The following is a 15375-nucleotide window of genomic DNA, read 5'->3' as shown; positions in this document are numbered from 1 at the left end:
ATTAGCAAAGATCACAAAGACAGGAATGGTCAGTGTTAGAAGAAGAGAGGCCTTGTTGGTGGAGCTGGGAAGGAGTGCAGCCATTTTGAAAAGCAATTTAGAATTATTCAAATAAAGTGAGTAAAAAGTCCATACTCTTTGACCCAGAGATTTCATTGCTTGGCTTATACCCCAAGGAGGCCATTGATAATTTTTAAAAGTCCCCATATGTACTTTTTGTGATAGTGAAGACTTGGATACAATTAGTATCTAATTAGTAAGAGGATAAGATTCTCTTACTCAAAGAAGGAGGGGATGGGAGAGGCACAATGTAGAGAGGTTTTGAAGTGTAGAAAAAGGTGAAAAGAGAACTAAAAGGAAAAGGTATCAGTTTTCTCAGTAAAATAACAGGTAGTCCTTGCTAAAAGGCATGGGGTGACAATAGCAGCCTTGAATAGAATATTTTGAACAGCCACTGCATGGAGTGTGATAGAAATCAATAAGGGAAAAGTAAAAAGATTGCCATGGAATAGTGCTAGCCAGTGAAGTTTAAATAGCAAAAATTTATGTCAGACTGTCCTGATGGTTACAGAGAAGGCATCCCAGGGTTGGACTTTTCAAGGTATGGATTGTGTGATAGGCCTAATATCTACTAGTGTTTCCCCCAATATAGGGTAAGCCCTAGCACTCCCTTTGTCACCTCCTGTGACAGGGATTAGCTTTCCCTAACAGAAGACAAAACTGTTCCTAGTATGTGATTGACCCAGCCTTTCCTGACAAAACTTCTTGGTCACTTAAGGACAATAAAATTCCAGCTAGGTAGATTCTAGGCCTCTCATACTTGGTGAGTGCCAGAATCCACACAAATTACTGTTTTCTAATGACCAGACTGCTTTCCATAAGCTGGATCTACCAAAGCTAAAGGACCCCTGTATCCCTGTTGTACATCTGTGATGTGCTCCTTTTTGCTAACTTTTCAGTGATACTTTATTTCATCCCCAAATCAAAAGTGAAGGAAGGGAATGCTGACGTTAGGCCAGTCCCTATGACAAAGGCACAAGGGATTCGAGAGTAAGAGATAGAGTAAAATTGAACAGGTCAACGTTATGGGATCAGAACTGTGAAGAAAGGAGAGGCCAGAATAGATACTGTGGTTATCTATGAATGTTTGGATAGGGATCATCTGAGAAATGTGCTTATGTCACCTACATTTGCCAAATTTGTATTCTGTCCAGATTTCTATCCCAACCCTTCTAGTCTTTTTTTTTTTTTTAATAAATAGTACCTATCTTGAGCAATGGCATACGTTGAAGATGATATTTCTATGATTCCATCTGTCCACACAAAACAGCTTTGGTAGCCATCTGTGTTATGCTATCTTAATGAATTATTTTATAATTAAACAGATGGAAAAAATCTAGTTAGTACAAGAAAAAAGGAAATTGACAAAATTCAATAAGAGGTCACTAGCTTTCACTAGCTTTAGTTAACCTTCCTAATGTATATCTAAACTGTTCTAACCTTATATATGTAGTGTTTAGCTTTTGTTAACTTTGAACTAAAAAAAAAATGAAATGGGATTGTAACAATCGCTTTTATTCTTATCTAACAGCATAAAATGTTTCATTCAGGAAAAATTTATTGAGTAAATAATATATGCACAACCCCACAAACAAATACTGTGGAAGATAAAAAATATGACAGTCTCTGCCTTCAAGAAGTTTATAATCTAAAAAGAGCCTTTCTTATCCATTTTTTCTCTTTTGAAGTGAACTAACAGTATCATTAGTAATTGCTGTTTTATGATTTCTAGTTACTATTTAAGTTGTCAATATTGAATGCTCCCATTATTTAATTTATAATTTTATAAGTCATTTTTTTCCTTTTCTGCTTTGCTTATAATAAATGGTTGTAGAAATAAAACAGGGGTAGGGGAAGAGAAATTTATTGTAAACATCAGCAGAGTAACTAATGAAGGAAAACAAGAAGGGGGGATAGAGAAAAAGTCTGAAAAGTAAAAATAGGTGCTGAATGTTATTCTCCGTTTTAAGGACCTGTACAGTAGCTGTGATTATATGATGTCATAATTAGTTGAACAGCAAAAGAATTTAAACAACTAACTTATTTTTCTCTAAGATGTAAAATAATCAATTTTTACAAAACAACTTAAAATTAATGATAAAATGTTTTTTTACTTTAATGTTAAAAATATTTGTTAAAAATGCTACAACATTTTTTGTTAAATCTCTGCAATTCATTGGCTGAATTGACCTAGTTTGGATATGTTTTCATAATACACAATCAATTTGAATTTTTAATGAATAATTAGATGTCATATCAGATAGGGAACAATCAATAAAAGGCAGAGGTGATCTGAATAAAGAGCCAGAAGCAGCAGGTAACTTTGTGAAAAACTGACATTGTTTTAAGGTTATGGAGATTAAGTGGCAGGTAGATTCAGGTAAGTTCATCTTAATACCTTTTAAAGAATGAAATGCTATAGCAACATCCCATCTGAATGTTTGCCGCTGTTGATGAAGAAAGAAGCCATAAGACTATTTCTGGCACTTTTAGATACCTAGGCTTTTGAATAAGTAGATTTGGGCAAAACTGATTAGAGAAATACCTTTTTTAAAAATGCATGAAGATGTAAGACATAAACAAACACTGTGAATCAAGGAACTAACATTGATTGAGTTGACAACCAAGTCAATTAAAAAATTGAATAAGTAGGTCACCTCAGACCTTCACCCAATTAAGGAATCTGTATCTTAGAGCTTTTACTTGAGCAAAATTTCTTATGAAATAATCAGTAAGCTTGAGTAATGCTAGATTAGATGAATCATTTATACAGTAAGATTGTTAGGAGATTGTGTGTGAGAGGGAGAAATGAAAGGAACATAGAGAATGAAAAAAAGAACTCTTCATAAGTCTTTGCCATTCTTAGAAATAAGTCATAGTGCTAGAGTTTTAAAGACAGATGTTTTAATAATTAGGATTATCTCTGTGATAAATGATTTTCCATTTACTCAATCTGTGATCTGCCTTCTCCAAAATTTCCACAAAATTCAACTCAACCATTTGTTAAGCACCTATTATATTCAGGGAATTATGCTAATTGCTGGGGATAGAAAGACAAAAATGAACCAGTCCCTGCCCCAACGTGTTTATAATCTACTGAGGAAAAATGCAATCTACACATTATGTATGTATATAATATTTATATATAGTTGAGTAAATGCAAGTGCATCTAAAAATGCAAAGTAATTTCCTGTGATAGAGAGTAATAACTGGGGAGATGATGAGGATGATGGTAATGACAGCAGCAAACATTTATATAGTTATTTGAGGTTTGTAAAATTTTTTACACATGTGATCTCATTTGATACAACAACCCTATGAGGTAAGTACTAGTATTATCCTGGTTTTATAGATGAGGAAACTGGCGCTAGGGCTAAATCATTTAGGGTCTCTAGATCAGTTTTCTCCTCTGTAAAATGAGAGAGTTGGTCTAGATTATCTCCAAGGACTCTCCTAGCTCTAATATTCTGTAAATGATAAGCATTGGTTCATTTCCATGCTTCAATGAAAATCAATTCATATTCTCAAATGGCTCTGTAATCTCATTGTTTTTAAAATTCCTTCCCACAATGTAGATTGCAACCTACCCACACCTGCTCATCTTGTATGCCTTTTGTCATTCCTCCCACAAATTGGCCATCAAATGGATGGCCTTCACTATCTCCTGATAGAATGCAGATACCAGTGAGGAGCTGGCCCAGGGCACCTCTCAGTACTCACTTTTTACTTAAACCAGCATACCTGCTTGATTGATTGATCCAGCAAAGGAGACTGAGAAAGAGTGGTAGGAGAAAGAAGTAGGAGGAGAAAACTAAGAGAAAACAGTAACAGCAAAAACCTAGAAAGGAGAGAGTATCTAGTAGAACAAGGTAGTCAACAATGAAATGTGATGGGAGAAATCAAGGATGATGATTGAGAAAGACCATTGATTTCACAGCTAGTTGATCCTTGGTAACCTCAGAGAGAGCAGTTTTAGGTGAAAGATGAGGTGAGAAATCAGGTATGTAGATGGCTTTTTCAAGGAGTTTATCTGAGATGGGAAGAAAAAAATATAATAGGATGACAGCTGAAGCACATGGTAAGATCTAGTTAGGGTTTTTTTTTAAGTATAGAGGTGATCTGGCCTTGTTTATAGGCAGAGGGAAAGAGCTAGTAGACTGAGAGTGGAGGCAGTGTTGGAGAAGCCAGAAGAAAGGGCTTATATGGCAGGGTTGTCTTTTATATGGAGAAAACCCACCTCTTCATCAGAAATTGGGGTAAAAAAGAAGATAAAAGGGGATGATATCAATGAGATGTGTTATGAGGAATAGGGAAAAAGCAGGGGCTCTTGGGGAATGGCCTCAATTTGTTTGGTAAAATCTGAAGAAAAATTCTCAGCTGAGAGAATGAGAACAGGGGATGGCCTAGGAAATTTAAGAAGAGAAGGTATAGAATGGCAGCTGTGGGGAATTGAAGAAGAAATCAATTTGGGAGGAGGAGAATTGACTTGCTGCAGTGAGGCAGCAAGATGAGATGTGCAGTTATGAGAGAATATATACAGTTCTTGAAAAGATGGTCAGAAATTCTGTGTCATCTAAAAGAATTTAAGTCAGAAAGAATGCCAGAAAATGGAAGGCACAAGAGATAAAGTGGTGTAAGATGAAAGAAAGTTTGTTAATTTTTTGTTATTTTTCAGTAGTTTCAGTTATAACTGACTTTTTGTGACCTCATTTGGGGTTTTCTTGGCAAAGATGCTAGAGTAGTTTGCCGTTTCCTTATCCAGCTCATTTGACAGATGAGGAAACAGAGGCAAACAGGGCGAAGTGACTTGCCCAGAGTCACACAGCTAGTAATTGTCTGAGGCTATATTTGAACTCAGGAAATTTTTCAGACTCCAGGCCTGACACTGTGTCACCTAGCTACCCTATCACTGTGTTCTTTACTGGTAACTCTTTCCCTTCTATAAACACACCCCTGTTGTGTCACACCCCACTTTCCCCTTCCCTGCTATAGGTTCTCTTTTCAGACCACTGAAGTTGGATGAAATCTGTGGCGTTCAAAGGATAAAGATGATCAATCAGCCCACCACTGCCAGCTAACTTCAAGTTTTGTTGTTTTTTTTTTTCCTAGCTATTGATTAGTTATTGTAAAAGTACCAATGAATGTAGTTGAGCCTGTTTTCTCCCATCCCATACGCAGTCCTCTTCCCCCACCCTTTTCCCAGTAACCAAGTTTCTTTAGGCACTAAGCAAAGTCTCAATTCTGGTTAGATTCAAAGACCCCACCTTAAAAAAGGAGTTAGGAGATGCTCTGCTGTAAACTAGAAAAAGTCTTTGCATTTAAGTCTCCTCTACTCTTCTCTTACTCCTGCGGGTTAACCTTTTTTTGTCCTGCTAACCAGCACAGCGCTTGTGGCTTGTTCCTCTTGCACCGTCTTCTCTCCCTGAGCTCCATATTCTTCTGCTTCGAACCCCCTCACCCTCTCCAGTCTCTGGCTGCTGTGATTCACCAGCCCATGACCCTGTCAAGGAGTTAACTCCAAAAGTCAGTACCTACTGCTATAACTGTATTGAAGGATGTGGGACCAGTATAACTGAGTGCTGTATGAGGAAGGTACCAGGAATGAAAGAGATGAGCTGGTTAAAGGGCTCCTGTTATTTTTCTTGTAAGAATTAGCTTTTAGAGCTTTTTCCTTTCTCTTCTTGATGTTACTCATTTGGTTGCCTAGTTGGTCATTCTTTTCTGAACTATGGAAACACAGGAGCTGAGCCTGAGGTTACCTTTCCCCCTGCTATCTTCCTAGGATGGCTTGGCCTTGTTTTTCTTAAATCAACAGTGTTTTAGGGATTAAACAATGCTCCATTGTCTCAGGTTTCTGGGAGTTCAATCTGGTCGTTCTACTTTTCTGTTACTCTTATTTTTCAATTGATTTTTTTTCTTTCCATTTAAATCCTCTGTCAGATCAATCAGAAGTTTAATCATCGGTTTATACAGTCTTGTAGGCATTCAAAACACTCTTGAATAGTTTGTCTTCCCCACTAGTGTTTAAAGCTAAAGTTTACAACAAAACCTATAATATTGATTAGATAAGAGAGTTACTTTTAAATGAAATTCCTCTAATTGATAGAGCAGTACTTCGATTAAACTCATTTTATTCTAAGGATACACTTCCCAAAGATAGCAATTGTAATGAAAGGATTAATGGAAATTTTCCAAATGTGTAGTCACTATCTAATTTTGAAATATTTCGATAGGTTTTTTTTTCCCCAGACTTTTTTGAAGTTTTCAGTTACAGTCATGAAACAGCAATGTGGTGGACACCAGTGTGTTCCCTTCCTCATCACCTACTTTGCTCTCAACTACTTAATTTTCCATCTACCCCCATTTTTGAGAGATTGTCAGTGAGTCTGTAATTGAAAAATTCAGTGATCTTTTATGCAGACCTTATCCTCCTTAGCCAGAAATCACTTTAAAGTAAAAGCAGATAATGTCAGTAATTTTTTTTAAAAAAGAATGCATGTATCACTCTAAATTGTTGGAGTATCAGATTCATAAAGGAAATTCTAGAAACATTATATGTGACAGAAGGGCAGTGGCATCCATAGAGGAGAAAGAATACAGGAGCTTAGGGTCAAAAGACCTGAGTTTGAGAAACAGTTCTGAAACCAAATACGTGTGTGACTGTGTTAAAAGCATGCTTTCCTAATGCTGAAAACACTTTATGAACTCTAAAGTACTATGTAAAGATGAGCTGTTAACATTATGTTACTATCATTCTCCATCTTGATCTGTAGCTTGTGTCTGGACCCAGTTGGCTCCCAAGGAGAAAGTGAGGCTGGTGACTCTGCACAGCCCTCCCTCACTTGCAAGTCGTGGCATCATCTTCCTGATATCAGAGGAATGAGGGACAAACAACAACATCCAAACAGTCATAATGTGGAAGTGACATTGGATTCTTTAAGGCTGTGCCAGTGGAGCTCAAGCTGTGGGAGGTTTTAAAAAGAGATTAGGAAGAACCTGCTGACAAATTGTCTCCAACTTGAGGACTAGTCTAAGTATAGAAAAGCTCATTGCCACAAGGCTGGCTAGTTATTTGTCCATGGCAACCTATGAACCAGATAAAAATACAAAATAGTTCTCAGTGCTATGTCGTTCCCCCTTTTACTCTGGAAGTAACTGTGGTAAATTAGTAGGAAATAGGGCATAAAGGTTAACATTCAATTTTCAAACCATCTAGAAACACCTCATACTCTTAAGATTAATTTTTAAGCAATAAGCAACAAGTTAAACCCTAGTGGAAGAACTGAACCAGAACCATATTGACTCTCTTTAAATTCATAAAACCAAAAAATCTGGAAATGAGCTTGACCAAAAAAAAAAAAAATAGGTTTAGACCTGAATCACACCATATACCATAAGTTCAAAAGGGAGAATTTACATATATAAAAAGTGACATAATATTTTTTAATGGAGGGAGATGGGTATAGGCATCTTTTATAGTTGTGTCTGACTGGAGACTTCTTAGACAAACAAGGGATAGAAAAGATCATAAAATATAAAGCAAATATATTTTTATATATTTAATATATTATTTAATATATAGTTCATAATTTAATTATATATTTAAAATTTTTATTATATCTTTTATTAATATATATCATATATAATATATACACATATAATATAAATAAAATATATATACATACTTATATAAATATATTTAATTACATAAAAATTTTTGTGTAAACAAAACAATAAAGTTAAGATTAGAAGGGGAACTGTAAATTGAGAGGAAACATATTTTTGTTAAATATCTCTAATAAGGATTTAGTATACAATACATTTAGGGAATTGACACAAATATGTAAGATTAAGAGTCATTCCCCAATACAATATATAAATGATTAAAAGATACAAACACTTGGCCTTCAAATGAATTATAAGTAATTAAAAGCCACATGAAAGGTTGCTCCAAATCATTAATAACAGGAGAACTGCAAATCAAAGCTCTGGGGTTTCATCCACACCCAGAAAGTTGGCAAAGAATACAAAAAAAGAAATGGTGCGTGTTGGCAGGGCTATGGGAAGATAGGCATAATGATAGAATGCTCATTGTCTTTGACCCAGCAATTCCACAAGTAAGCATGTATCCTAAAGATTTCTCTCTGCTGGTATGTCTATTTTGGAATTCTTATCATATTACTGTCCTTCCTAAAATATGTCACGTAGAACTGGACACATTGTTCCCAATGTGGTCTGGATAGGGTAGAATATACAGAAACTATCTTTTTCTCATGCTCATTTCTTATTTTCATTATACTCTTAATACAGCCTAGGATAGAATTCATTTCTTTGACCACCATATCACACTGCTGACTCATTGACTTTCCAGTCCATTAATAGCCCCAGACAAACTTTTGACTCTGCCTCGTTTTGCACTCAAGTTGATTTTTTTAACCCAAGTAGAGGACTGTGTGTTTATCCCTACCATAGTGTATCTTAGTAGAATCAGTTCAACATGCTAGGCTGTTGGGATCTTTTTGATTGTATCATCCAATATGTCAACTCTCTGCCATGCTAGATTTCTATCATCTATAAATCAGTTCCATGCCATTCACTACATCATTAATAAGCAACAAAGCACAAGGACAAATTTCCTCCACTAGAAACCTCCCTCTCAGTTGATTTTAACCCAGTGTGATTACTCTTTGGGTCTAGTCATTCTAACATATCTGAATTTACTTAACTATACTGATTGGTCCAGTGCTTTGTTGGAATCTAGGTAAACCATCCCCTCCTGGATCATGGCATTGTTGTAGTGAAGTGTCTTATGTAGATCAGTGAAATGATGAGCTGTGCCATGTAGGATTACCCAAGACAAGACAGCTCATAGTGAAGAGTTCTGACAAAAGATGACCCCCTGGAGAAGGAAATGGCCTAACTGAATACAGAATCCTAGAGAATAGCAAAGTGAGATAAGACGGTTTTCTTATTTAAGCAATGTGACGAAACAGAAGAAACCAATAGAATGGGAAAGACAAGAAAATTAGAGATGCCAAGAAACTTTTCCATGAAAAAGTGGACGTGATAAAAGACAAAAATGGTAGGGAATTAACAGAAGCAGAAGAGGTGGCAAAAATATACAGAACTATGCAAAAAATCACCATGGTGTGATTACTGATCTAGAGCCAGACCTGCTGGAGAATGAACTTAAGTGGGCTTTCATTCTGTTATTTCTTCATTCTGCATTTCTAACAGTAAGGCTAGTGGAGGTGATAGAATTTCAGCTGAGCTATTTAAAACCCTAAAAGATGATTCTGTTAAAGTGCTGCACTCAATATGCCAGCAGATTTGGAAAACTCAGTAGTAGCTGCTGGATTGGAAAAGATCAGTTTACATCCCAGTCCTAAAGAAGTGTAATGCCAAAGAATGTTCAGATGACCAATGCAATAATTTCACATGCCAGCAAGGTTATGATTAAGACTCTGCAAGTTGGGCTTCAGCAATATGTGAACCAAGGATTACCAGAAGAACAGTCTGGAATTTCTTTTATTTATTTATTTATTTAAGTTTTCAACATTCATTTCCACAAAATTTTGGGTTGCAAATTTTCTCCCCATTTCTCCCTTCCCCCCCACCCCAAAATGCCAAGCATTCTAATTAACCCTATGACCAATCTGTCCTCCCTTCTAATATCCCTCCCTTCCCTTATCCCCATCTTCTCTTTTGTCCTGAAGGGCAAGATAAATTTGTATACCCCATCACCTGTATTTCTTACTTCCTAGTTGCGAGAACAATACTCAACAGTTGTTCCTAAAACTTTGAGTTCCAGCTTCTCTTCATCCCTCCCTCCCCACCCATTCCCTTTGGGAAGGCAAGCAATTCAATATAGGCCATATCTGTGTAGTTTTGCAAATGACTTCCATTATAGTCGTGTGGTGTTAGACTAACTATATTTCCCTCCATCCTATCATGCCCCCCATTGCTTCTATTCTCTCTTTTGATCCTGTCCCTCCCCAAGAGTACTCCCTCCTCCCACTACCCTCCCTTCCATTATCTCCCCCACCCTGCTTATCCCCTTCTCCCCCACTATCCTGTATTGTAAGATAGGTTTTCATAGCAAAATGAGTGTGCATTTTATTCCTTCCTTTAGTTAAATGTGATGAGAGTAAGCTTCATTTGTTTCTCTCACCTCTCCCCTTTTTCCCTCCACTGAAAAGTCTTTTACTAGCCTCTTTTATGAGAGATAATTTGCCCCATTCCATTTCTCCCTTTCTCCTCCCAATATATTTCTCTCTCACTGCTTAATTTCATTATTTTAAGATATGATCTCATCCTATTCAGTTCACCCTGTGCTCTCTGTGTGTGTGTGTGTGTGTGTGTGTGTGTGTGTGTGTGTGATCCCACCAACTACCCAGATACTGAAAAAAGTTTCAAGAGTTACAAATATTGTCTTTCCATGGAGGAATGTAACAGTTTAACTTTAGTAAGTCCTTTATGACTTCTCTTTGCTGTTTACCTTTTCATGCTTCTCTTCATTCTTGTGTTTGAAAATCAAATTTTCTTTTCAGCTCTGGTCTTTTCATTAAGAATACTTGAAAGTCCTCTATTTCATTGAAAGACCATTTTTCCCCCTGAAGTATTATACTCAGTTTTGCTGGGTAGGTGATTCTTGGTTTTAGTCCTAGTTCCTTTGACTTCTGGAATATCATATTCCATGCCCTTCAATCCCTTAATGTTGAAACTGCTAGATCTTGTGTTATCCTGATTGTATTTCCACAATACTTGAATTGTTCCTTTCTAGCTGCTTGCAGTATTTTCTCCTTGACCAGGGAACTCTGGAATTTGGCCACAATGTTCCTAGGAGTTTCTCTTTTTGAATTTCTTTCAGGAGGTGATCAGTGGATTCTTTCAATATTTATTTTGCCCCGTGGTTCTAGAATCTCAGGGCAGTTTTCCTTGATAATTTCATGAAAGATGATGTCTAGGCTCTTTTTTTGATCAAAGCTTTCAGTCAGTCCCATAATTTTTAAATTGTCTCTCCTGGATCTATTTTCCAGGTCAGTTGTTTTTCCAATGAGATATTGCACATTATCTTCCATTTTTTCATTCTTTTGGTTTTGTTTTGTGATTTCTTGGTTTCTCATAAAGTCATTAGGCTCCATCTGTTCCATTCTAATTCTGAAAGAACTATTTTCTTCAGTGAGCTTTTGAACCTCCTTTTCCATTTGGCTAATTCTGCTTTTGAAAGCATTCTTCTCCTCATTGGCTTTTTGAACCTCTTTTGCCAATTGAGTTAGCCTATTTTTCAGGGTGTTATTTTCTTCAGTGTTTTTTGGGGTCTCCTTTAGCAAGGTGTTGACCCACTTTTCATGCCAAGCAGGACAAATCAAAAGTTAGAATTAAGGCTGCCAGGAGAAATATCAATTTCAGATGTGTAGGTGATTCTACTTTAATGGCAAAAAATGAAGTAAGAAGCCTCTGGATGAGGGTGAAAGATGAGAGCGTAAAGGCTGGCTTGAAGCTTAACATCCGAAAACCCCCAACATCTTGGCAGCTCATCCCATCACTTCCCGGCAGAAATGAAAACCATATCAGGTTTTATTTTAGGGGGCTCAAAAATCACTGCAGGCAGCAACTGCAGCCATGAAATTAAAAGACACTTACTCCTTGGGGAAAAAGCTATGGCAACGGCATGCTAAAAAGCAGAGACTTCACCTTGCTGACAAAGGTCTGTATAGTCAGAGCTGTGGTTTTTCCAGTATCAATATGTTGCTGTGACCGTTGAACTATAAGGAAAGCTGAGTGCCACAGAGCTGATGCTTATGAATTGTGATGGTAGAAAAGATTTTTGAGAGTCCCTTGGACAGCAAGGAGATCAAATCAGTCAATAGTTAAAGAAATTAATTGAGACTATTCACTGGAAGGTCACATACTAAAGCTGAAGCTTAGATGCTTTGGCTACATAATGAGAAAATAAGACTCATTGGAAAAGACTGATGTTAGGAAAGATTGAAGGCAAAAGGAAAAGGGAATGGCAAAAGATGAGATGGTAGAATGTTATAGAAGCCACAAACATGAGCTTGGACAGACTTTAGGAGATAGTGAAGGGTAGAAGTGTCTAGCATGCTATGGTCCATGGGGTCATGAAGAATTAGACACTACCAAATGATAGAATAGCAGTAACAAAGATAAATCTTACCTACAGCATTGTGCTGCTCTATCAGGTCCAGAAAACTTGTTTAAAAAGGAAATAAGCTTAGTCTTCCATGGTCATTCTTTCCCCTTTGAGACATTTACAGACCGCATAATTATGCCATGAAATAAAGTGAAGTTCACTGACCAGTGTTGTGCTTATTATATACCTTCTTCTCTGTATAACAAATTGGGACTATATTTGCCCTTGTCCAGTCCTTGTAGTACCTCTCCCAGTCGCTAGAATCTTTCTGAGGTCAGTGACAGTTTTTATCAGGCACATCCAACAGTCTTTTCAGGATCCTGGACCTGGTAACCTGAACTCATCAGAGCAATGAAGTTGTCTCTTATTATACCCTTATTTATCGTATTAGCCATTTTTGTTGTGTACTTTCCTATTCATAGATCTTTCTCAGCAGAAGTAGAATAGGAATTGTGTAATTCTGATTTCACTCTTCTTTCCATGATCATTTCTCCCATCTAACAATGGGTAACTTTGGGTAGTCCTCTTTTTCCCTATCATAGCTTTAAAAAACACCCAACTTTTTAATACTCCTAACATTGATAACCAGTCTCAGTTCATTCTGAACTTGAGTGCTACTAACTCTTCTTACAAAACTTTGACACACTTTCTTCATTCATCTTTCACTGTCTACCCTTAATCCCATGTCTTTTAAAGATCTATACTGTCCATTGAGTTCCCGCTATAATCCATATTGGTTTCTTTAGACAAATCTCCCTTTTTATTCCTCCTTGGAATTGTTTCTCTTTGTCTTAAGATTATATTCTTGGTCACTCCCCATCTTCTCTGACTTAACTTCCTTAAGAACCCTTTAGCTCATGGGACCTTACCTATCCCTTCTTCGAACCCTCTAAAAATCTACTCCCCCTAAAATATAAGGTACCTGCCAGATTATTTTGGGATATCATTCCCTCTCCTTAGTCACATATTCTAAATTGGAACAGTAATTTATCTATAATGTTCTCATTATTTCTACTTCAGCAGCTAGTTTCTTTTTAATGTTTAGAATTAACTCTGAAATAGTAGTTCTCTTTGTCATTTTGCCCACCTTTTAAAGAATGAAATAATCATTAAAGCAAGGTAGAAATTTATTAGTTACTCTTCTTTAGATGTTCTGATAGTTATAATATCATACCTCTGGATCAGGCCTTTTTCCTGAATTCCTCATCGGTTTCCTCCTTCTGTCCTGGCAGTTAATAGTGTACATTCATGATGAGATCATTTCTGTTTCTCTCTGTTGATCTCCACCCAAAGACTCTACACAGTATATTGCCACTCTGGTTTAACCTATTCAAAATAATTGACCCAGCGAGGAAGCCAAAAGGTCTCAGAAACCACCTTAATCAGCAAACAGTTCTTCTCTTTTGCCCAACAGAAAAACATAGCAGCCTAGCGCAGTACTAGTTTATCATACAAAATCATATTAAAACATTGCAGATAAGGATGACAGAAGATTACAATAAATTATACAGCTTCACTTTGAAAAGCTATCAAAGAGTATATTACATTAGGAAAGAAAACGAAACATGGGAAAACAAAACATTAGATTCAGAAGAACTGGATTTTAATCTCAGCTTTGCCATTTGACATTGTTCAAGCCATTTAATCTCTTTTGACCAGTTTCTTCATCTGTAAAATTAGCAGGTTCATTTAGGAAACTTCTGAAAGTCCTTCCAGTTCCAAAGCTATCTATCATTCAGTAATGCAAGCCAACATACAGACTAACGTGAAAACCAACTAATTTAGAAAATTCTGAAACTATCTGTAGTTTAAACTTGAAGAAATAAAACATGAAAAATAACACAAAGTAGAAGAGAATATGTAGCATTTATATAAAGCTATATTATCGATGATAATGGGACCATCATATTTAGACTTTAGCATCTCACTTCAGATGTATTATGTGAAGAAATGACTAGAATATTGTAAAATGAAATTGATAAAAGCAGCTAGATCTAATTAAATACATATAGAAAAAAAATCTGCCAATGGTCACACTATTGTTAAAGCACTTAGGAATCTGGGAGTTTTCAAGGTACCTCAAGGAGAAGATTCCAAAATAATGAAAAACATCACAAGTAATGCTTTTTAACTAAAGGAAAAAAATGACAAAATAGAAGACATCAGCAAATACTAACCTATGTGCCTGACTGTATTCTCATCAGAACTGTGTACCTCTCAAAAGTATCTTTGATGGAAACCTAAGGAAATAGTCAGATGTTCATAGATCATTTTCTATGTCACACCATATTTCATAGTCACACAGCTGATTGAGAGGTATATGGGATATAGGATCCATAAAGGCATAGAGTTGGGCCTTGAAGTATCATATTGAATTATCACAAGGAATAGCAAGTCAGTGTGGCTAGATCATAATAGTCTTCAGGAAGAGTGAAGTGTCAGAAGACTGGAGAGGTAGGAAGGAGTCATATTGTGAATGTCTTTTAAAGCTAACCAGAAATTTCTATTCAGTCTTGCAGGTAATAGTTTAACCACTGAAGTTTATCAACTAACATGTATGATATGATCATACTGCACTTTAGGAAGATCTCCTTGGCAGCTGAATGGAGGACAGACTATAGTAGGGAGATATTTGAATCAGGGAGATCAACTAATTGCATCAGGCATGAGGTGATAAGGGTATATACCAAGGTGGCAGCAATGTCAGGAGAGAAGGGAGTGGAGACAAGAAAAAATATTAGATCAAATGAGCAAACAAGATAGACTCCAATAGTGAATAATATAAAGCAAAAGAAATTGAAGACCAGTTTCATTCATGTATATCGATGCTAAGTTTTTAATAAACTCTTAGCAAAGAGACTACAGCAATATATTCAAATGGGATAGCTAGGTGGGATAGTGGCTAGATCACTGAGTCAAGAAGACCTAAGTTCAATTAACTCAATGTTGGTGGAGTTGTGAAATGATCCAGCCATTCTGGAGAACAATTTGAAACTATGCCCAAAGAGCTACAAAAATGTGCATACCCTTTGACCCAGCAATACCACTGCTAAGGCTATATCCCAAAGGGAAGATAAAAATGGGAAAAGGAACCACGTGTACAGAAATATTTATAACAGCTCTTTTTGTGGTGGCCACGAACTGGAAATTGAGGGGAT

At 36.5% G+C, this 15375-nt stretch overlaps 1 protein-coding gene across 10 annotated transcripts in view; it reads left to right on the top strand.

The window, feature by feature from the left end:
- The window catches only part of EFCAB11 (EF-hand calcium binding domain 11), a 159264-nt gene that overhangs the window by 125762 nt on the left and 18127 nt on the right, over positions 1–15375 (top strand). The window contains exon 8 of one of the 10 annotated variants that reach the window (XM_072622836.1): positions 6834–7608. The exons of 4 other annotated variants lie outside the window; for them this stretch is intronic. In XM_072622836.1, coding sequence (XP_072478937.1) covers positions 6834–7038 — 205 coding nt within the window. In that variant the 3' untranslated portion in view covers positions 7039–7608. 5 more of the 10 variants (XM_072622839.1, XM_072622844.1, XM_072622833.1 and 2 more) reach the window with 5 other exon arrangements.

This window comes from Notamacropus eugenii, chromosome 7, assembly GCF_028372415.1.
Source record: "Notamacropus eugenii isolate mMacEug1 chromosome 7, mMacEug1.pri_v2, whole genome shotgun sequence".
In the NCBI taxonomy this organism is placed as follows: domain Eukaryota; kingdom Metazoa; phylum Chordata; class Mammalia; order Diprotodontia; family Macropodidae; genus Notamacropus; species Notamacropus eugenii.
Note: the sequence above shows the minus strand (reverse complement) of the source record. Positions and strands in the feature narration are given on the sequence as shown.